A 24,549-nucleotide genomic window follows, 5' to 3' on the forward strand; every position below is an offset into this window, starting at 1 on the left:
AGCAGCAGTCCTGGAAGATGCTCCCTAGCATAAGTCCTCCGAATTTACCTTTTTATTCTACCACAGTTTGGGACAGTTGAATTTCAACTCCTTCATAAATGCCATTATAAATATGCATTTCCATTCTATTTACCTGAATTTAACTTCATATCAACAGCATTTCTACACACTATTATGTGCTTGTGTACTTAGTCGCCCAACTGTGTCTGACTCTTTGTGACCCCATGGACTGTAGCCCGCCAGACCCCTCTGTCCATAAGGATTGTCCAGGCAAGAATACTGGAGTGGATAGCCATTCTCTTCTCCAAGAGATCTTCCCAACCCAGGGACTGAACCCAGGTCTCTCACATTGCAGGCAGATTCTTTACCATCTGAGTCACCAGGGAAACCCATACACCTCAAGCCCCTTCATGAATATGCCTGTACCCTTAGCTTAAAACGTCCCCAGTTTAGCTGTTTAGAGGGACACTACTATGGGAAAGATCCCCTGTGTTCTCCCTACTTGATGCAAATAATAAACTCTTTCTTCTCCCCATCTTTGGCTTGGTTGTGTCTATTGGCTCAGTACCCACCAAGAGGTGAACTCAGTTTTCAGATGACATGAATGTACTTATCAGAGAGATCTCAATTTCATATTCTTGAAGTGTGACAGTCACAAGTTGGGACTATACACACAATCAATTGTAATGTGAAGGCTATAGAGCTGTCATTTTAAATAATAGTCCTATTAGTAGCCCCATTGGGCCTATATATATTGTGAAATAAAGCCTCCATGTTGCAACTGATTAACATAGAGGTATGTATAGTCCCAACTTGTGACTGTCACACTTTCAATAATATGGAATTGAGATCCTTATATTCTAGTCACTTTCCATTAAGTGCATTCATGTTATCTGAAAACTGAGTTCATCTCTTGGTGGGTATTGAGCCAAAAGACACAATCAAGCCAAAGATGGGGAGGAGAAAGAGTTTATTAGTGTCAGCAAGTAGGGAGAACACAGGGGATCTTTCCCATCCTAGCGGCCCTCTGGACAGCCAAACTGGGGAAGTTTTAAGCTAAGGGTACATACATATTCATGAAGGAGCTTGAGCAGAGGAGAGTTCAGCCTAGAATTCAGACAAAGGTTGACAGAGTCCAAGATTTAGTTAATTGAAGTCAGGAAGGTCAGCCTCACCTTTCCATCCTGCACTTGGTTGGGGGCCTTGATTATGGTCGCACTGAAAGATACATCTTTATGTGTACCCCGTGAGGAGGGACTAGGGCTCCACTTTATCACCGCACTTTTCTCTGTTCCTGCCTTCCTTTGTTCCCTTAAGATCGTTATTACTGAGACCTGTCCAAGGGCAATCATTGTGGCCAGACTCAGATCACAAAATATCTTAGGCCAAAATGGCTTCTCTTAAGTCAAGAAAGCCATTCCTGGTTCTCTTTCTCTGGGGACTCCCTTATTTATCTGCTTAGATTAACTTGGAAGGTATGTTAACAGGAACTAACAACCAGCCACCTCCTTCCTTCCCCAAGCAGAGGAAGCCAATCCATAGAGAGCAAACAGGCAGCAAAACAGACATTCTGAATGCAGCTCAATTTGTCCCACTGGATAAGCTGTGTTGTCCTCAGAGGCAGAGCAATAGAGTAAACCAGAAATGGCAATAAATGTCAATAAATCAACTCACATTCCAAATTTTCTTTGATGTTGTTTTACTAATGTTTGAGAAAAAGATACGAATTTGGAGAAAAAGATACCTGTCCCTGTCCTTCCTTCTCAACCACCTTCTCCCTTCCTCCTCTCTTTTTCTTTCATTTACTTCACACATTTATTGACATCTTCTGGGCATTGTTCTGTCTTGAGCTTACAGCCAGGACAAAGGCAACTATTACAAAAAGACCAGTTCCAGTATAAAGTTGAAGTCAAAAGCTTGACACCAGTTTTTAAAAGAAAACAAAGGCTAATTTTTAAGATATGGAAGAAACCTCCAGAACATAAATACTCTCTGTTCATAAAGTTAATGATTCCAGTCATTTTCCCTTCAATACATATACATTTGTACTTCCTCAAAAGGAGATCCTGGGAGTATGAAATGGCAACCCATTCCAGTATTCTTGCCTGGAAAATCCCATGGACAGAGGAGCCTGGCAGGCTACAATACAGTCCTTGGGGTTGCAAAGAGTAGGACATGACTGAGCACCTAAACACACACACTAAAGGATACAATCCAAAGCCCCTTCCAGCTATGCTTCTAGAGGCAATGTCGTAAGTCTACTCTTTTTTCCAGTGCAATATCTCTTACTTCTTCCTTTAGTTGAGTTTTAATCTAGTCCAGTTTTTTGTCTGTTTGGCTGGCTACATCCTGTGGCTTGTGGGATCTTAGTTCCCTGGCCAAGGATTGAACCCGTGTCCTTGGCAGTGAGAGTGCAGAGCCCCAACCACTGGACTGTCAGGGAATTCCCCTGGGTCAATTTTCATATCTCATCATCCTGCTGTCTTTTTTAAAAAACACGTTTTATTTATTTTTAAATTTTTGGCCACACTCTGCAGCATGTGGGATCTTAGGTCCCTGACCAGGGATCCAACTTGCACCCCCTGCACTGGAAAGTGGAGACTTAACCACTGGACCACCAAGGAAGTCCCCAACCTGAAGTCTTAGACAAAATCATAAATGTAGTCCCTATCCACCACCTCTTCAGTACCACAATGCAGAACAAAAACAACTACAATAAGAACTTCCATTTAGAACGTGGAGAGAGGAGAAGAAACCATAGACTGTGTAGTGTCTGCTGTTGTACAGAGTTAATGAAGCAAAGCAGGGAACCGCTGAGTCCTGTGAGCATCATTTGGTTGACTTGACAGCGGTGAGAATCCTATTGTCAATGAGGACCTCAGAGCAGACTATCCTGTATAAGGAGAAGGGAGGGGTCTATTTCATTTGCAATTACATTTTGTTAAAAGCATTGGATGTAAAAATGAGACTCTTCTTGATGAGGGGAAGGGATGGTTAGGGAGTTTGGGATCGACATGTGCACATTGCTCTATTTAAAATGGATAATCAACAAGGAACTACTGGATAGCACAGGGAACTCTGCTCAATGTTATCTGACATCCTGGATGGGAGGGAAGTTTGGGGAAGAATGGATACATGTCTATGTATAGCTGAGTCCCTTTGCTGTCCATCTGAAACTGTCACAACATTGTTAATTGACTATACTCCAATACAAAATAGTTAAGGGAATTCCCTGGTAGTTCAATGGCCTGGACTCTAAGCTCCCAATGCAGGGGGCCTGGGTTCAATCCCTGGTTGGGGAGCATGGATCCTGCATGCTGCAACTAACACTTTGTGCAGCGAAATAAATAATTTTTAAGTTAAAAAAATATATAACACCCTTCTTGAGATCCTAGGAATTAGGATATTCTGCCTGGTTGATTTTATTTATTTATTTTTAAAAATCAACTTTATTGAGGTATTATTTAAATACAATAAAATGCATCTACTTTGACCATCTTTGATGAATTTTCATAAACTCTGCCCCATTGATTTTAATGAACCACAGGCCCGTTATACAGATTAGGTTTCTGCTGGTGCTACAGTTCTGATAAAACTTTAGTCTTCTGTTTATCAGTTTCATTTTCAGGGAACTTCCTGAAAGTAAACATCAAAAAAATGTGTCAGGTCACAGGCTGCTAAATTAGAGACATGTCTGGGCTGGCCTCACAGATTTCCTATTTGTTAGCAGCAGCTCTGAGGATAACACATACGGGGCACTGTTTGACAAACTTTGTCTCAGAGTGAATGAAGAAACAGACTGGGCTGACAGAAAACTGTTCTCTATCTTCTAGAACTGGGCTCCTCAGCCTGTTAGAAACTGGGATGCAGAGCAGGAGATGAGCAGTGGGCAAACAATTGAAGCTTCATCTGCCATTCCCCATCGCTCTCCATTGCTCCCATTACTGCCTGAACCATCTCCACCCCCTACCATGAAAAAATTCTTTTATGAAACTGGTTCCTGATGCCAAAGGTTGGGGACTGCTGTTCTAGAACATCACCCTGACCCCACACTGAATTCCAGTCCAGTGTACTTTGCCATGCCCCTCCTCCCATCCTGTTTGTCAGGAGGGGAGCCAGCGTGGGGCCCTGTGGTGCAGCCCAGGGAGTCAGCTACCCCAAATCTGCCATTAATCCCTCCCCAGTGGCCAAGATCTCACACTTTCTCAGTCAATATTTTAGTCTAATACAGAGAAAGGAAAGTGAATCAGGGAACTTGACTTCTTCACTTCAGTCCAGCAAATGATTCCTTTCTTCTTCTTTTTTAAAAATTTTATTTATTTATTTGGCTGGCTCTAATCATTCTGGAGGCTTCCCTGGTGGCTCAGTGATAAAGAATCTGCAAGGCAGGAGATGCGGGTTCAACCCCTGGGTGGGGAAGATCCTCTGGAGGAGGAAATGGCAACCCACTTCAGTATTCTTGCTTGGGAAATTCCACGGACAGAGGACTCTGATGGGCTACAGTCCCTGGGATCGCAAAAGGGTTGGACACAACTCACTGAGTAAACAATCAGTCTGGGGTCCACCTGCTTGTATCCAACCTGAAGTTACCATCCTCCACACTGAATTGGGACAAGGAGGGTGGGTCTTAGTTGCTGAGAAGTGTATCAGGTTGCTCTGTACACCCTTCCCCATCGCTACGCCTTTCCTTTATTCCTGTACTCCCTCATTTTCTTGACAGGTGACTGTTTGAGCCTGCCCTTTGGGACTCAAAGAAAGTCAAAGAAGCTGAAGCCTTTTTCTTACAAATAAGAAATGAGGGGACATAGAAAGACTATTGTACCTGGGAGGGCCATAGGATCTAGCTCAGTTTCAACAGCGTATGTGTGTGCTCAGTCATGTCCGACTCTTTGCTACCCCATGGAGCCCACCAGGCTCCTCTGTCCATGGGATTTTCCAGGTCAGAATACTGAAGTGGGTTGCTATTTCCTTCTCTATGGGATCTTCCTGACCCAGGAATCCAGGAATCCAACCTGCCTCTCCTGCACTGGTAGGCAGATTCTTTACCACTGAGCCACCTGGGAAGCTCAGACCAGTTTCAACAGTACCCATAATGAAAACAAGAACTGCCTTCTCTTCCCAAGCATCCCATCAAAAATCTTATAAATAAGTGATGTTAACTTAGACTGGCGACTCAAATCAGCAAATATCTAAGAGAACATACAGCCGATGCAAATTGGGGAAAAAACAAGCAAACAAAGCTGTGTACCCTAAGTTTCACCTTAAGTCTGGAGAGAGATCTGTGGGTGGAAAAAATAGTAACAGGGAGGAGCATTGTTCAGTCTCTATATTTAAACCTTTTATTTTGGATCCTCAAGGGCTTCGCCGGTGACATGACAGTTCTTTCCTAAATTTCAGCAATGATTATAATTTCCCAAACTGGGTATCATAAAACTATATATTTGGTATATAAATTGGTATGTGGGTAAACCACATACCACATACCAATTTTGTTTGTTTGTTTACTGTGTAAAAAAAAATGTAACATAAAATTTTCCATTTTAACCATTTTTAACTGTGTGGTGCAGTAATGTTAACTCTATGTACCTTGTTATGCAGTAGGTCTCCAGAACTTTTTCATCTTGCAAAACTGAAATTCTATATCCATTGAACAACAACTCCTATTTTCCCCTTCCCTCTGCCCACTGACAACCACCATCCTATTTTCTGTTTCTAAGGGTTTGACTACTCTATAAATAAAATAATAATAAAAAAATCTTTATTAGAAATTTTTGGCTGCATTGTGCAGCTTGCAGGATCTTAGTTCCCCAATCAGGGTTCAAACTCATGCTCCCTGCAGGGGAAGGGAGGAGTCCTAACTACTGGACTACCAGAGAATTCCCCTAAAGTAGTTTTTGCTTTTGTTTTAATATTTATATATTTATACAGCTGTGTTGGGTCTTAGTTGTGGCGCGCGGGATCTTTGATCTTCACTGAGGCATGCAAACTCTTAGTTGTGGTATGTGGGAACTACTTCCCTGACCAGGGATTGAACCTGGCCCCATGTTGGGAGTGAGGAGCCTTAGCCACTGGACCATTAGGGAAGTCTCCACTAAGGTAATTTTAAAACCAAAACATCTCAAGACTGAATTTTCTGGAAAACACACTCTTGAAATACTGTCAAAGATAGTAAGGTTTCACAATAAGACTTTGATCTTCTTGCATGCATTATTAAGCATGTGTCAAGGGGACAAGGTGTAATACACTTAGAGGCATATAAAAATATAGTAGATATTAGATCTAATATTTCCTTTATTTTATCTGATTACCTGGGTTTTGTTTAGTTGCCTAGGTTAGCTGTACAGCAAATTAGTACACTGTATACTCTGGAGCAAGTTAAACTCAGCAACTGTAATATATAATGTACAGCTGTCCTTCAGAATTAGCAAGATATGAATGAAGGTGACATAATACTACTTGTCGTTTAGGAACTATATTTCTGGACTGAATGGCTGCTTTAGAACTCTCTCTAGAAGAAAAGCGGTGTAGTAGTTTGGCCCACTTGACAAATGTATCTCTAAAGAGAAGAGCTGCATCTGGCCTGAAGATCTTATTCATTAAGAACATCTTCTTATGCTTCTCAAACTGTAATTTGTTCACTAATTTATCATCAGATATTTGAAAAGTGTTAGTTTCTCTGTCATGTCTGACTCTACACAACGCCATCGACTGCAGCCCACCAGGCTACTCTGTCCATGGAATTCTTCAGGCAAGAATACTGGAGTGGATAGCCATTCCTTTCTTCAGGGGATCTTCCCAACTCATGGACTGAACCTGGGTCTCCTGCATTGCAGGCAGGTTCTTTACCATCTGAGCCACCAGGGAAGCCCCTCATCAGATATTTATCGAGTGCCTATAGATGCATCGCACTGTACTAAGTTCTGGGGAAACAGTAATGAGTAAATTCAGCATAAAGTTGCTCTTTTTATTATAATTTTGCCCCCTCCCCCTGCCACAAAGACTTTATTAGAGAAAAATATATATACTGAGGAGCTAACAAGAGTATTCTGATCATTTGTCAGCCACTCATTTTTCCACTCAACAAACAAGATATTGTGGTCTGATTTTGTGCTCCCTCAAATGCCTATGTTGAAACCCCTAAGCTCCAATGTAATGGTTTGGAGACAGGGTCTTTGGGAGGTAATGAGGGTAAGATGAGGTACCCTCGTGATGGGATTAGTACCCTTATAAGAAGAGACACCAGAATGCTCGATCACTTGCTCCCTCTCTATGCCATTCGAGAATAAAGTGGGAATGTGGCTGTCCGTAAGCCATGAAGAGAGCCCTCACCAGAAACTAAACTCTAAAGATCTTCGATGATGGAATTTCTGTCCCCAGAATTGTGAGAAAATAAATTTCTGCTTAAGTCACACAGTATATGGTGTTATGCTGTGACAGCCCTAGCAAATTAACACACGTTTTGAGCTGAAGGACTGATGTTGAGGCTCCAATACTTTGGATACTGATTCAAAGAACCGACACATTAGAAAAGACCCTGATGCTGGGAAAGATTGAAGGCAGGAGAAGGGAACGACAGAGAACGAGGTGGTTGGATGGCGTTACTGACTCAATGGACATGAGTTTGAGCAAGCTCTGGGAGATGGTGAAGGACAAGGAAGCCTGGTGTGCTGCAGTCCATGGGGTTGCAAAGAGTCGGACATGACTGAGCAACTGAACAACGACTACTGAGCTTATAGTAAGGCCCTGTGAATGTAACCCTCGCCCGTAAGGAACTCCAAATCTCATGAGTATCTGAAATATAAACAAAGGAATACAACATGGTAGCTGTAGCAATTGGAGGTGTGGTCTAGAGATAGTGTGGTCTAGTGATATAAAGGGTGGTGTGGTTGACTCTACTTGGATGGCTCAAAGAAGTCTTCTCAGAGAAATTATGAAATTTATTGTAAGTGGAGGTAAAGTGTCACTACCAGGTTGCTCTGGAATGTGTACATTATACCACTAACACCAGCACAATTTGCCAGTTCCTCCACAATCTTCTCTGCATGGGGCACCATCAGTTGAGAAATTTTGATTGATTTCAATCAAAATAGACTGATTCACAAAATATTTACTGAAAGCTTACATTATATCAGTCATTGCGTTAAGACAGAAAAATAAAACATCATTATAGAGTTCAAATGAATGTTTTTAATTACTATATTTGCACATGTTTTATATGTGGGCTTTATTAGTTATTTCTCTTGATTCTTAGTTCAGTTCAGTTCAGTCACTCAGTCGTGTCCGGCTCTTCGTGACTCCATGGACCACAGCACACCAGGCCTCCCCGTCCATATTTACATTATTGCGTACTTACTGTTATGGGCTTAATGTTTGTGGCCCCTGTGAAATGGAGTGTTTCCTGCCATATAGATAAACAAGGATGTCACAGCCATCAGCGATTCCAAATGTGAATTTCTGAGCCTAAGGGCATCCAGGAAAAATAGTGTCTGCTATCTGGCAGCCATCAACCACTCCCCACGGTTAGCACTGGCCCCAGATAGCTGAGATGCATATAAAAGGAATGATTTCAGTAAGACCAGACTTTTGAATCTTTCTATACACAGAAAAGTGCTAAATTCCTTAACTTGAAATATCTGCTGCTACTGCTAAATCACTTCAGTCGTGTCCGACTCTGCAACCCCATAGACGGCTGCCCACCAGGCTCCCCCATCCCTGGGATTCTCCAGGCAAGAACACTGGAGTGGGTTGCCATTTCCTTCTCCGATGCATGAAAGTCAAAAGGGAAAGTAAAGTCACTCAGTCATTTCCAACTCTTAGCGACCCCGTGGTCTGCAGCCTACCAGGCTCCTCCGTCCATGGGATTTTCCAGGCAAGAGTACTGGAGTGGGGTGCCATTGCCTTCTCCTTGAAATATCTGGTTTTCCTCAATTAACTGTAACCTTTTGATATTTAGACCACCTGCCCCTTGTTGCAAACTTCTATGTAACCTGACTCCCCACTGCCAACAGTTCTCTCAGGGTCATTTGAGGTGCTATCTCTGGGGCTTGAAGTCCTAAAAATTTCCACCAAATAAAACAACACTCAACTTCTAGGTTGTGACTATTTTTTTAGTCTGCACCCCCAAAATTCATGTTGCAGTCCTAACCCTGTATGTGATGGTACTTGAAGGTGAATCTTTGCAGGTAATGAGGTTTAGATGAGGTCATGAGCAGATTAGTACTCTTATGAGGAGAGGAAGAGACCAGAGCTCATTGTCTCTGCCATGTGAGGATACAGCAAGAAGGGGCCATCAACAAGCCAGAAAGACGGCCCTCACCCAGAACCGAATCTGCTGACACCTATGTTTGGACTTCCTAGCCTCCAGAACTGTAAGAAATAGATGTCTGTTATTTAAGCCACCCAGCCTATATGGTTTGTGGCTTCCCTGGTGGCTCAGATGGTAAGGAATCTGTCTGTAATGCAGGAGGCCTGGGTTCAATCCCTGGGTCGGGAAGATCCCTTGGAGAAGGAAATGGCAACCCACTCTGATATACTTGCCTGGAGAATTCCATGGACAGAGAAGCCTGATGGGCTACAGTCCATGGGGTCTCAAAGAGTCAGACACAATTGAAGTGACTTAGCGCGCGTGCGCGCACACACAGACACACACACACACACACACACACACACACACACACATATTCTTTTCCATTATGGTCTATTATAAGATATTGAATGTAGTTCCCTGTGCTATACAGTAGGACCTTGTTGTTTTTCTATTTTATATATAATCGTTTGTATCTGTTGATCCCAAACTCCAAATTTATCCTTCCCCCACCCAATCTCTCCTTTGGCATATTTAAGTGTGTTTTCTACATTTCTGAGTCTGTTTCTGCTTTCTAAATAAGTTCCTTTGTATCATGTTTTAGATTTCACATAAGTGATAATCATATGGTATAAGTGATATCACATGTAAGTGATACCATTTTTCCTTTTCTCTGATTTACTTCATTTAGTATGATAATCTCTTGGTCCATCCATGTTGTTGCAAATGGCATTCTTTCATTCTTTTTTTTTATTAGCCTATGGTATTTTCTTATAGTCAGCTAAGTTGACAAAGGCACTTATCTACTGAGGTATTCTTACTAACAAACTAACTTACACTTCTGCTTAGTTTCATAAAGACTTAGCCAGATTACAGGGTTTTAATGTTTTTATCACTCTTATTAACTTTATGTGATAAAAACATTATGTTTTTACATGTATTTATATTATCAATATGGAGAAGGCAATGGCACCCCACTCCAGTACTCTTGCCTGGAAAAGCCCATGGATGGAGGAGCCTGGTAGGCTGCAGTCCCTGGGGTCGCTAAAAGTCAGACACAACTGAGCGACTTCACTTTCACTTTTCACTTTCCTGCATTGGAGAAGGCAATGGCAACCCACTCCAGTGTTCTTGCCTGGAGAATCCCAGCAACGGGGGAGCCTGGTGGGCTGCCGTCTATGGGGTCACACAGAGTTGGACATGACTGAAGCGACTTAGCAGCAGCAGCAGAAGCATATTATCAATAACTATGATAGTATAGACAGCAGAAATATCTACCAAGTACGTAATCACCATGTGCCACTGTTTTGGATGTTGTCTTAAGATGCACATTAAGATGTTGGTAAGTTAGTGGTGTGTACCTGCACTCAAATAATTTATATTCTGGAGAAGGGACACACTAAAAAAAAGAAATGAAAATAAACATATACACCAATTTCAAATTCTAATAGCAGTTAAGAAGAAACTATTGAGGGAGGAAACAGAACAGGCTCTATCTTGAAAGCAGGACTCCATCTTGGGCCGGACTGTGGACTTTGAGCTATATGCCCAGTATCTATGGAAACGACATACCAACTGGAAAACCAGGCCCCTGGAAGGAAGAGCCCCAGGGCTCTCCATTGCCTAAAAGAATACCCTAATTATCTGTGTAACCAAATAGAATCATACATTCTATTATGCTTATTGGGGTATGACCATAGGCCTGTTGATAACTGTCTACTGTTAACTACCTAGGCTTAAGGCATATGAATCACAGGTTAACTTTGATTGTATCTTTCTTTTTCCTTTGTTCAGACTAGTTTCAGGGAAACTTATACACTTAGGGTATATAAGGTTTTCACAAAAACTGGTCGGGGTCCTTGGCTAAGAGGAGACTCTGCCTTGGGCCCGCTGGTGTAGTAAACTGCACTCCACTATCTGCATTGTCCTTCTTAGTGAGGTTGTTTCCCGGAACGCATGGCTACAACACTATAATAGGATAATAGACAAAGAGGGAAATGACTTTGGCTAGAATTATGAGGGAAATCCTTTATGAGAAGATGACAGTTGAGCTGGGAGTTTAATGACTAGAAGGCAGCCATGTCAAATCCTGGAAAGGGCTTTTCAAACAGAAGGAATAGGAAGTACCGAGGTACAGGAACCTCTAATCCTGGTTTGCTTAATTAACCTGAAGACCAGTGTAGCTGAAATGTAAGGATTAAGGAAGTGAGTATAGATGAAATTGGAGAAATAGGCAGGGGCCAGATCACAAGGGAATGGAAAGCCATTTAGATTTTATTCAAGTAACAGTGAGAAGCCCTTGGAGCATTTTAAGCTGTGGGGAGAGAAAGGGGCATGATTAGATTTATGTTTTTGAAGATTTCTCTGTCTGTTCTTTGGATAATGGTCCAACAATGTAAGTAGAGAGAGGCTTTAGATATTTACTATAGGGATCCAGGAAAGATATGATAGTTTAGACTAAAAATGTAATAATCATAGAGATGGTGAGAAATTGATAGGTTTGAATACATTTTGATGACTTGCTGATGAATCCATCAGAATTTCAGACTTTCTAATTCTGTACATCTGGGGAGGGCCAAGAAAAATGCTATTATACCAAGTAACCCAGGTGGTTCTGATGAATATACATTAGAAGTATACTGAGAAAATAGTGGTAAAGGACTGAGAATATACTTGATGTTTCTTTCAATGAACAAGAAAAATGATTCAAAAAAAGGAAATTATTGTCTTATGTTTGAGAAAATGAACAGGCTTTTCATTTGGTAACCTGATTACAAATTTTGAGGAAAGTTAATGAAAAACACTGCCATGGCAAAAATGAATATCACTTCATGTTTCTAAAAGGCCAGTCTCATTTTGACTTTCCATCCCTCTTTTTCACAGATATTTTTAAAATCTTTGCCCTGTAGACCTCAGCTTCTCTATCAACTTTTCTTGGCTAGTGCCTCCGTGGTTGGCATTAATATTATATCCCAAAATCCAGTTCTTTTCTACTTGAAATCACCCTTTTCCAATGTCTTGAAATTGTTGTTGTTGTTGTTCAGTTGCTAAGTCCTATCTGCCTCTTTGCAACTCTGTGGACTGCAGCGCACCAGCCTCTTATGTCCTTCACTGTGGTCTCCCAGAATTTGCTCAGATTCATGTCTGTTGAGTTGATGATGTTGTCTAACCATCTCAGCCTTTGCTGCCCCCTTCTCCTTTTGCCTTCAGTCTTGCCCAGCATCAGGGTCTTTTGACTCATGATGAGTTGACTCATCAAGTGGCCTAAGTATTGGAGCTTCAGCATCAGTCTTTCCAATGAATTTTCAGAGTTGATTTCCTTTAGGATTGACTGGTTTGATCTCCTTGCTGTCCAAGGGGGTGGCCATGACTTGCTGCAGCAAATGAGATGAGTGGAAATGACCTGTGTGATACAGTCTCCCGTCCCTTGTGGTGAGGGGTGTCTGGGGAGGCACGTGGTGATTTACAAGTACCGTGAGATCAAAGCAAGCTGGAATTCTGAGGCTGGAGAACTGCCAAGATTCAGTTCTTGCCAAGGTCAAGAACTGCCAAGATTCAGCTGCAAGGTCAGTAGAGCTTGGGTGAACACAGATTAGGGGTTCTTTGTAATCCAAGGATGGAAGCATGCCCTAATCTATCTTGACCAATCTCTATTTCAACTTCATTGTGCCTTTCTTTTTGACTGCATCAAGCAGGATCTTAGTTCCCTAACCAGGGATCAAATCTGTGTCCTCTGCAGTGGAAACAGAACCGTCAGAGAATTCCCCATTTTACCTTTTAAATGGCTGCTTTGGGACAATAATTAGCCCCAATCAAGACACATGCATGGCCTTCTCTGAAGCCTGCAGGATTAAAATATCAGATGATTTTCTAAACATAAGGTAAAAACTTAAGTATTTCTTAGGTTTAGGATCTCAGGCATAGGTGTGTCCCTTTGTCACAGTGAAAAGGGAAAAAAGAGGAATGAGTTTTCTTTTCTTTTCTGAGAACAAAAAAGATAAAGAGAACAGTGAGCAGACCTGGTCACTCCTAGTTTTTACTGTAACAGTTCCTAATCTGTAGTCTGTAACTAAGTTTGCTTTTCTCAAAATTAACCTGCTACTATGTAAATTACATCCTGCACCTATGCTCCCTAACTCTGCATGAGCTACATTCTGTGCCTATTATTAACTCTATGCTAATTACATCCTGTACCTGGTGCTTACCTTTACCACAGACCAGCCTTTGTAGTTTTCTTTCTTTTTCCATTTCAGAAAAAAGGCCATAGTACTATAAACCAGGACAAATGGACCCAATGACTGGGCTACCGGACAGCCAGGCCCAATTACCAGAATACCTGATGCTAGCTATGACTGTTTTGAAACAAAGCAAGAAGAATGCAAGACCTTTATTAGGCTGAGCCTTATAATTTACTCTAAGACTATGAGACTTAGGTTATATAAAGTCTCTCGGTTCCCCTAGCCGGGGGTTGGAGATGGGGGAGTGGGGGAGGGACTTGAGCACTAGCCTGCTGTTTTCCCCTCAGGCTGGCTGAGGATTGTAGTCATTCTATTTCCTCTAAACTGTCTCCATATTTTTTATTCAGCTTCAGTGTACAGAGAAAACCAATATTTTCGTGGTAACACTTCTGTTATATTTTACCTTATTTACTTCAATAACTATAACCTAAGTGATAAAGGTTAAGTCTTACCAAACCATTCTGGGTTCCCGATATCTTTAAGGATGTCACTCAGAACACAGTCAATCAGAGGTCATGCCCTTAAGACCTGTGCTCTGGCCTGTGCCTCTTGTGAATCCAAAAAACTTTCCTATATTTTAGCATATTCTGAACTGGAGCTACGGTCACCCAAAGCTTAGTATGTATTTAGCAGGGAGGAAGATACACAACATTCATCTTCATCTGGCTTTTTAAATTTTAGTGGAGCCCCTTGGAAGCAGAACCAGTAATAATTCCCATGGTGCTTAGCATTACCTTGACTTAGACCAGGATTTCTCAGCCTCACTACTACTGACATTTTGGGCAGGGAAATTCTTGTTGTGAGGGATTGTCCCGTGTATCGTGGAATGTTGAGTAGCATCCGTGGTCTTGACCCACATCCTGGGCAATAGCACATCCCTGTTATAATAACACCAAATGCCTTTAGACGTTGTCAAATGTTCCGAGAGGCACAATTGCCTCTGACCAAGAACTACTGGCCTAAACGAAGGTGTATTTCTGATAGATATTGCTGAATGATGACAATTTAAAAATACCAGGTTTAAAAGCATGAAAAGCGTATTAAATGTAAAACATTATCAAGATCCATATTTAAGAACAGACACAGTAGTGGGCTTTCCTGGTGGCTCAGTGGTAAAGAATCTGCTTGCCCATGCAGGAGACATAGGTTCAATCCCTGATCAAGGAAGATCCCACAAGCAGTGGAGCAACAAAACTCGTGTGCAACTATTAAGCTTGTGCTCTAAGAGAAGCCAACACAATGAGAAGAAGCCTGTGCACTGCAACCAGATAGACCTACGGACTGTAGCCCGCCAGGTTCTTTTGTCCATGAGATTTTCCAGACAAGAATACTGGAGTGGGCTGCCATTTCCTTCTCCAGAGAATATTCCCAACCCAGGTCTCCTGCACTGCAGGGAGATTCTTTACCAACTGAGCTATCAGAGAAGCCCATAGAGTAGCTTGGCTCCCAGTAACCAGAGAAAAGTCCTTGAAGCAGTGAAGTCCCAGCATAGCCAAAAAAAGAAAACACACACTGTAGATATTTTAATGAAAGCAATGGTCCTGCCATTCTTTATTTCTCACAATAATACATATTTACAGAAGAAAAAGAATTGTACGTTTTAAATTCTGATCATTATACAGATTTTTTGCAGTTGAATAAAAGGATGAATCTCTTAGTGACCTTTAAAAGTAACTTCAATGCTAATCGAAGGTACTAATTATATGTTAAACACATTTAATAACTCTTGTTAAGCTCACTTGAAAACACAAGACATTTAGCACCCAGTAAAAGTAATAAAGCAATATCATTTGAGCTAAGACCTTTTAAGAGATCAGACTTAGAAGTATCTTCATCATAGACTTGCAATCCACTTTCTCAACATACATTTTAGAAACTTGGGAGAAAAAACACGTTAAAGGAAAATCTCCATAGCTTTTTGTAGGATTTGAAGACTTTAGCCTTTTAATAATCATATGTGAATCAGTTTTTCCCTCAAAAGGCCTTGAAACATTCGCATCTTGAGATGCTATTAAAAAAAAAAAAAGGAACAAGATTTTTGTTATTAATCAAAAGCTTCAAATACTGGTTTTCATTTTTTAAAACAATGAATTATAAACTCTTTTTTTTTATAAAAGGTTAAAGGCACAGTGAAACAATGAATAAGAGTTGCACTTCACTATTTTAGAACTCAAAATAATGCAAAAGACAAAATAATTCCGGCGGCCAGCACCTCATTTGTCCTGTAGGGGGCAAACTTTGGAAGATAGTGAAGGACAGGGAAGCCTGGAGAGCTGCACTCCATGGGGTGGCAGTCAGACGTGATCCAGCGGCTGAATAAGGGGGTAAAATTATCATAAGCGGAACCGAGAGACAGGATGCAGAATTGTTGTACTGAGGTTTAACAGTGGCAGGTGACTTAAAGCTTTACTCAAAGTTTCTAAGTTTGGAAGTTTTTTCATGTTTTACAGATTTAAGGATACCTTTGTATTGCTCAGAATTAACCAAAATTTATTTTCTGGATAGTAAGTACTAATACTCAGAAATATATTCTTTTATTTTGGGGGGATGAGATTTTTCAATCTAATGATTATCTCTGGGAAGTCCCTCTCCTTTTGTCTTTGTTGCCTAATAGGTTTCACTTTATTGGATGACCCATCCAAACCGCAGGAAGAGAGGTCGTGAAACTTCATATCGGTTGTCAGTTGTTAGCAGCTGTGAAAAGCAAGCTTGAAGCCCGAATTTAAAACAAGAGGAAGTGACTTCCCTGGAGGTGGCTAACACTCTGTGCCCTCAATGTAGAGGGCCCAGGTTTGATCCTTCGTCAGGGAACTAGATCCCACATTCTGCAACTAAGAGTTCAAACGCTGCAACTAGACAGTCTATGTGCTGCAGCTAAGACCCAGTGCAGCCAAATAAGTTAAAAGAAAAAGAGTAAAAGGAAGGAAATAAGGCCTCTAGATTTCATCCAGGTTCATGCTTTTCTCATCACCTTGTTGTGGATGGCCGAACGGTAAACAAGGTTTTGAAGAAGTAATGGAAAATTTACTACAGAAAATTTAGGGGAACGTGACTATGACTACATTTATGCATAAGGAACAAAGAAGTTTATAAACAATTACAATTAAGAAACTAACTATAATCAAATAATGTTTTATCCTCAGGAGTTGAAATCACTAGTCTTTATAACTTCTTTGCTTGCTTTCAAGATGGAAATATTCCATATCCGGCTGCTAAGTTGCTTCAGTCGTGTCTGACTCTGTGCGACCCCATAGACGGCTCCGCCGTCCCTGGGATTCTCCAGGCAAGAATACTGGAGTGGGTTGCCATTTCTTTCTCCAGTGCGTGAAAGGGAAAAGTGAAAGTGAAGTCGCTCAGTCGTGTCCGACTCTTAGCAACCCCATGGACTGTAGCCTACCAGGCTCCTCCGTCCATGGGATTTTCCAGGCAAGAGTACTGGAGTGGGGTGCCATTGGACCTGTTGTTAAAGAGCCAAATATGAAAACTGGAACCATCAAAGAAGGAGTGGTGGCAAGCACTAAACATACAGTTACTTGAAGAACTAAAGACTAGATGGAGGGTAGAAGGGAGAGTGTATTGTAAATTACACCAGTATATTCTGAATTTTTTTTTTTTGGCTATGCCATGTGGCTTATGGGATTTTAGTTTCCCAAACAGGAATTGAACAAGGGTCCCTTGTGGAAGCACAGAATCCTAAGCACTGGACCACCAGGGAATTGCCTGAAAACATTGATATAGTACAACTTTATTTATTTTTTAGTACAACTTTAAAAAATAGGAGATTGGGGAGAACAAATGAAAAACATTTTTAATTGTTCCAGCTATCATAATGGTGGTGGTTTATTAGTACTATTATTCTGAGACGTTGCATTTGTTAGGCAGTTGAAGAAAACAAATAAATGTGGGATATTCCTATGTCCTTGAAAATCTGGACTCTCAGTACAGAAAAATAAGACACAACTGTAATAGAAAGGATTAGGCAAAAACCTTGCAGTACTTAATTTGATTTGGAAATATCAAAATAACTCATGAAGTGTTCTATCTTAGAGAAAAAAAGGTATTTCTTAGCTCTCTCCTAGAAACAATAACCAATCTAGCCACAACAAATCTGACAGTCCCAAATATGGTTTTGAAGCACTATTTCTCACTGAAAGGAACCAGGCTTCTTAAGAGAAATGGCCGATTCCAGATCTGGTGCAGAAAACATACAAGTTGAGCCTAGAATATCTTGTCACAGGAGACTACAAGGAAGCCATTAAAGACTGCTCGAGTAGTGTCAAAAGGACTCAGAGTCAACTTGATAAGGCTCCCAATGACCAAAGACAGGACAATTTGAGCTTTAATAGGGCAATACTCAAAATGGATTAAAGCCCATCAAGTATGTTTGAATCCATGAGTTCACTTCACTTAAAAAAGTGATGTACAGAAGATGATAGAAAACAAGTTTATTAGCTTGAAAATTGATAAATCAAGGGGAAGATTCAAGTATTTATTTTCCTTTTCCTCTATGAACTTGACTACTGGTTAACCAAACAGTAGACAGGGGGAACATCTCTTTATATATAAAAATGTTCCAACTAATCAATGAAAAAGAAATGACAGAAACTCTAACCCACAACAAATCAGTGGATCTAGGCATATCCATTTCAGCTGACATCACAAAAAGAGCAAACCAGACATTCTCTGCCCTCTGTTGAAAGAATACACCATGATCTATATAGTCTGGTCAAAAGGTTGAACCTGAGTCTGCTCAAACGTCTGGATCCATATATCATATCCACATGACAGAAGAACATGATGAATTGAGCCATGAGTATGCTATTAACAAAATACAGATTTTTGGATATGTATAAGACCAGGTTCTTCAACAGATAAATTTTAAGGGAAAGAAAGAAGGGGGAACCCATAGATTAAAAAGAGACAATAAGAGATATAGCTAACAAAGCAATTTTAAATGAGTAAGATTAAAAGCTAGTATAGAGATACAGACTTGGAGGATAAACTAAGAAATACAAGTAAGTACTGTTAAAATCAATGTAGTGGTTACTTCTGCAGGACTGGGGAAGAGAGTTGTTTTTGACAGGACACACAGAGGACATCCAAGGTGACTGGCAGAGTTCTAAAAGACTGTTTCCTTACAATAATGTAACAAGCTATACATCTTCTGTTTGGTTTCCAGTATTTGTTTATTTTATAATTTTTCTAAAAGATAAAACTAAAAAAAAAAAAATCAAAGCCCTTAGGATTTTCCACTAAAAATTATGGATAGGAATACTTCTACTATAAATCTTGGCTGATGGTTCTTAAGAAGTTCTTAAGAAGTTGCCTATATTACAGAAATATTTCTAAATAATAAGCTACAAATATTTGAAAAATATAACATTAAATTCTTATATGTGCATAGTTATAAAAAGTCAGAGCACTAAGTATACATTCCTAACATGAAATTACAGTATTGTTACAGTATTATGTTATAGATTTGGTTAAATGGTTGTTGTTGACTTCCAAAATTTTCCTTTCCTACTCCCATACAAGGTTATTGGTGTTATTCTATTAGTTGTTAGAACATGAGCAGTGGAACAGATCTCACATTTTCTTGAGTGTCCACACTTTGTTTCACTCTCCACAGAACAAAGATTAGTTATCTTGTCCAATCCTAAGAGGAGTTATCAGTATGTAGCATTACACACCACGTCATCTGATTTGCAAATAAAGATCCTTCACCTACATACTCAGCCTTATATTCTCTTTCATGTATTAATGGCAGATGGAGACTTTTTTGCTGTTAAGTGTCTAAGAAACTCAAGAATGTAAAACAGACCTAATTCATCAAAGTGAAAGCAGTTTTAAAATGCAATACAACAATAAACATGGACAAACATATAATGTGTTGTACACTTTTCTGCCCATCAGACATTGACAGCTTCCCTACGATTTCTCAAGCAGCATCTTAAAAAAAAAAAAAAGAAAGAATGGTGCAATTGTACGGTCTCCTTCTCTTTTCTTTTAATACAGTTATGCAGTGTTCGAGTGATTCACGTATTCCAGAAGTGACCGGTCTAAGACCCTTTGGATAAGAGCTTCCTCAATTATATTGAAATCCTACAATAAAGAAAAAGAATTGGAAACATACAGTCAGACCTGACAGTCTTCAGCAACTGGAGGATGAATGTTAAGACATTGCCTCATTTTGCCAAGTAAAGCCCTGAATTTAGTCACCAAGTTTCCACACACATGAAAAAAAACCCTCATAGAACCTAGGACTTTTGCTTTAGGGCTTGTGCATTTTCTATTTCATTTTTACTGTCTATCAATTAACTGCTGCTGCTGCTGCTAAGTCGCTTCAGTCGTGTCCAACTCTGTGCAACTCCATAGACGGCAGCCCACCAGGCTCCCCTGTCCCTGGGATTCTCCAGGCAAGAACACTGGAGTGGGTTGCCATTTCCTTCTCCAATGCATGAAAGTGAAAAGTGAAAGTGAAGTCACTCAGTCGTGTCCAACTCCCAGTGATCCCATGGACTGCAGCCCACCAGGCTCCTCCGTCCATGGGATTTTCCAGGCAAGAGTACTGGAGTGGGTTGCCATTGCCTTCTCCAATCAATTAATTAGCTATCATTATTAATAAAATAGTCTTGATCTGGAATTTAAAGTTTTTTATCTGATCTAACTATAATAGTTTTTAGTCAGTATTACAAATCCAGGTCAGAGTGTTATGCTCCACATAAACATTTAATATGGAGTGAAGTTAAGACAATCCCATAGGATTCACCATTCCCAGCAGTACTACTGAATATCTAGTTGTGAAGAAAAAAAAATGTTGGAAACAAAACGCTCTTTCTCCTTGCCTCCTTATGGTCAAAACTGAATTCAAAACTTTAGGTTAGCACATTCTGTAAATAAAACAAAAACTAAGAGCCCCATCTTCTGCAACCCATCTCTGCTTCACCAATAAACTAAGAAAATAAAATCTTTATTGGAAGTTCACTCTAAAACATAAAAGCAAATAAATAAAATCTACAATAAAGTCATAAAACAGAGCAGAGCACAATATTTGGACTTAATGCCAGGTTGTTGTTCAGTAAGTCACGTCCAGCTCTTTGCAACCCCATGGACAACAGCACGCCTGGCTTCCCTGTCCTTCACTATCTCCTGGAGTCTGCTCAAACTCATGTCCGTTGAGTTGGTGATGCCATCCAACCATTTCATCCTCTGTCGCCCTTTCTCCTCCTGCCTTCCATCTTTCCCAGCATCAGGGTCTTTTTCAATGCCAGGTTGTTCTGAGGCAATTTATTAACCTTTGGGCATCAGACACTTCATAGCTAAGTAAGGATAATCATACAGTATGCACTTTACAGAAGTTGCTACAAGGAATGAAATGAGACAACTTGCACAAAATACCTAGCATAGTACTGGGTAGTTGAGGAAACAAAAAATTCAAAAGAACACTGTTTTGACCTCACTTCCACATCCAAGAATGTGATTTTGAAGGGGTGGAGAGTATTCTCACCAAAGTGACCTCTTCCTGGCCAGCCCCGGGTCATACTGTGAATGATCTTGAAAAGAATGGACTGAACAATGAAGAGTCAGAACAGGTATGGAATCAACCTGGCTTTTAGAACATCTCATGGAGCTACGATAAAGAGGAACCCCTACGTGTTATGAAAAATGAGGACACGTGGCTCTCTTGAGGGCTTGTGTGCCTTAGTGGCCAGAAAAGACATTATCTGAGAGATGGAGGAGAGATTATGATGCCTCTGTGGTGTGGTCTGTTTATTCTTCAGGTGGTCCTAATATTTCCGTTTACTCTCTCCCCATCTCCAGTTTGCCTAACATCCATGCCCAAACTGAGTAAATCGCTTGACATGCATCATCTCATTTAATCCCCACGAGAGCGTTTGGAAACAGTATGTACTTGGCTTAGTCCTCACTTTAACAAATGAACAAACAGAGGCTCCAAAGTTAAATACCTTGCCTAAGGTCACAAGTTGTGACAGGACTGTTACTGAAACCCAGCTTCCTTGTGTTGAATCTGGATAATCATCCTGGACACATCAGAATGCATGGAGAAAATTTTCAAATTATAGTCTTCAACAATCATTAAATTCCATTTGAAATTGCATAAAAAAGAAAATAGTCAAAAATCATGTGAAAATTATATGCAAATTCAAATTTAACTCTTAACATTTCATGTATTTTGATAGACGTAAGAATAAAAGGTATCATTTCAGAATATGGCTATGAATGTCCCCATGATAAGCAGTCCTCTTTGCTGAAAGGGACTCATGGGATAATGCATCACTCTCATAGGGAAATGCATGGACCAAAGCAGAACAAAAGCTATGCTACCTTTAGCTTGTTTTATAATTGCTGATAATGGGAAATTGAGTCATAAGTATCAGAACTATTCATACTATATCGGATTTTTCTTTCATCTTAAAAAAAATTCTGACTATAATGAGAATGGCTATGAGTTGGCCATTATTGATGGGTAGCTGGTCAGTATACAGAGGTTCATTATACAATTCTGTCTACTTCTGTATATGTCTAAAATTTGTTCATAATAATTTAAGTTGAAAAATGTTAAATAAACATGAGTTTTGTATTTTATAAAATTTTAATTAAAAATAGAGCCCATGTGTCTCACGACATTGATAATGTTGTATCTGTTATTGGCCATTCAATGTATCATAAAATGAGTGCAAATTCTCTAAGCCATTTCATTACTGATATGATCTTCTCTCAGTTAATATGTTTTTAACTTCATAAAAATTATAACTATTTAGTGGGAGGCATTAAAGTAGAAATTAAAATAACTGGAAAGTGAAATCTGGGTCTTATACAAGGCTAATTATTTACATCACAAAGAAAATGATTTTGTCTAAAGCAGGTAACTACTCTTAGAGTAGTTATGTAAAATATATATATTTATAATATATATATTTATAAAACACTGTGTTTTTATGTTTCCTCCTTAATACTAATACTTAACATTGCAGCTATATATGCATTTTTCCTCTATAATCTTATAGTAAGACTTCTTATATTAAGAAAGGTAAGCTTAATCAGCATAAAAACATAATGTAGAAGTAAGAAAATATACTTACTAAGAAATCATCATAAAACAAAGTGTGACTGACTTGCAAATGTCTTATTAAGCTGCCATTGAAGCTGCTTCGATTCTCATTAGGTACTAAACGGCAAAGCGGACAGAACTGGAAATAAGATCAAGAGTTCACGAAAGATTTTAAATAATCATTAGTGTCAGAGATAAAAAATTAAATAACCATTCAACAAAGTTAATTTTAATTTTATGAATCTATTGGCCATACCTTGGTATTATGTTTTAGAATTATATAAATACTAAAGCAATGTAAACAAATAAAATTGCACTTATTTCTTCCTACACATTTCTTGTATATAAAGAGTATAACTATTTGTTTCATACTTACCACTTTATTATTCAAATAATATTACAGTCAGTAGGTGTGCCATAATTTAATTAGTTACCTACCTCTTGCAATACTAAAGTTTTCTTAGGTATGTGGATATTTTGTTATTATAAATTATATTATCTACATTGCTATTGTTATTACAAACTATATTATCTATAATTATATATGAAATTACATTTTTCAGGGGATTATTTTCTTAGGATAAATGACTATAAATGGAGATTAGGAGGTCACTTATGAACATTCATGGTTCATAATATACACTATATATGATACATGCTTATAGTTTTATATTACCACCAGCAATATAGGTTATAATACACCAGCATCAGATATTAGTATTTACACATATTTTCCTAAGTTAATAGCCATGAATGGCCATCTAAAAAACTTCCTTCTCATTTTGAAATATTTATAAGCTCAAAAGAAACTGCAAAATAATGCAAAGAGGTACCATGTCATCATCACCCAGCTTACCCAAAACGTTACTTCTTACATAACTATGGCATATTATCAAAACCAGGAAATTGGCAATTAACTAGACAACATCTGACTTAGATTTTACCAGTTTTTGCATGAACTCATTTTCTGGGGTGTTATATATTCTATGAAATTTTATCACACATATAGTCATATAACTAGCAACACAATCAAGAAACAGAATTGCTCTCACTACAAAAAACTTCCTTGTACTATCCCTTAACTTCTCTCCTGAACCCTGGCAACCCTGGATTTGTCCTCTAGATTGGCCTTTTTTTTTTTCTCTTTGCCTCACTGCCTGGCATGCAGGATCTTAGCTCTCTACCAGTATCCAGAGCGTGCCCCTTGCAGTAAGCAGAGTCTTAACCACTGGACCCCCAGGGAAGTCCCCCAAATGGCTACTATTCTTATCACCTACGCAGATACTTGCAATACAGCATAGCAAGTGCTGTAATCAAGATCTGAACAGACAGCTGTTCAAGACTGATAAGGGAATCATTACTTTTTTTCTGAGAAGTCAGGAAAGGATTCAGCCAAGTTGCATGCAGCTGATGTGAGTCTTGAAGAACAAGTCAGCCATAGCAGAGGAGGAGCACCACAGGCGGGGAAAGCAAAGTGGAAAAAGGCAGGAAACCCTCAAGGCACCCGGCCTGCTTAGGCAACGGGAAAATGCTCAGTGAAGCTGGAGACAGGGCATGTTGGGGGCAGCCGGGGGAGGAGAGTTTGGAACAGTAAGCTGGAACTAGTACTAATCAATATACACTCTCCTGAGCAGCTCATGTGATTTCTGTTGGCCCCATATCAAGAGTCAGAGGAACAGAGATGACTAAGCCTTGGTCCCATGATTAAGGAGCTTTGAGCCCAGTGGACGGGAAATCTACAGAAAACCTGGAATTTCAAGCAAAGTAGTTTTTGTTTTCAGTCTGATGTTAAAAGAGGATTAGTGGAGGCATCCGACTTCAGATGTATAGACAATTTAGTTGTGTTACTGAAGAGACTTTCAACAGAAAGACACTACAAAACAATGGGTGACAAGTCTATACTACTTCAAAAATTTCTTCTGTTTCTTGAATTG

The 24,549-nt window shown here is 39.7% G+C and overlaps 1 protein-coding gene across 6 annotated transcripts in view; it reads right to left on the reverse strand.

Moving 5' to 3' along the window:
• Positions 1–15,063: 15,063 nt before the first annotated feature.
• The window catches only part of RNF125 (ring finger protein 125), a 109,157-nt gene continuing 99,671 nt past the window's right edge, over positions 15,064–24,549 (reverse strand). For 2 of the 6 annotated variants that reach the window (XM_081562633.1, XM_081562630.1), the window contains exons 5-7: positions 22,647–22,754; positions 21,510–21,584; positions 17,272–19,644 (exon numbers count right to left, since the gene is read on the reverse strand). In XM_081562633.1, the coding sequence (XP_081418759.1) occupies positions 19,558–19,644; positions 21,510–21,584; positions 22,647–22,754 (270 nt within the window). In that variant the 3' untranslated portion in view covers positions 17,272–19,557. Of the gene's footprint in view, positions 15,551–17,271; positions 19,645–21,509; positions 21,628–22,646; positions 22,755–24,549 lie in introns of those variants that run through there. The other 4 variants (XR_014074821.1, XM_081562632.1, XM_081562631.1 and 1 more) reach the window with 4 other exon arrangements.

Source organism: Giraffa tippelskirchi, chromosome 14 (genome assembly GCF_054371585.1).
Source record: "Giraffa tippelskirchi isolate mGirTip1 chromosome 14, T2T-mGirTip1v1.2.pri, whole genome shotgun sequence".
NCBI classification, from domain to species: domain Eukaryota; kingdom Metazoa; phylum Chordata; class Mammalia; order Artiodactyla; family Giraffidae; genus Giraffa; species Giraffa tippelskirchi.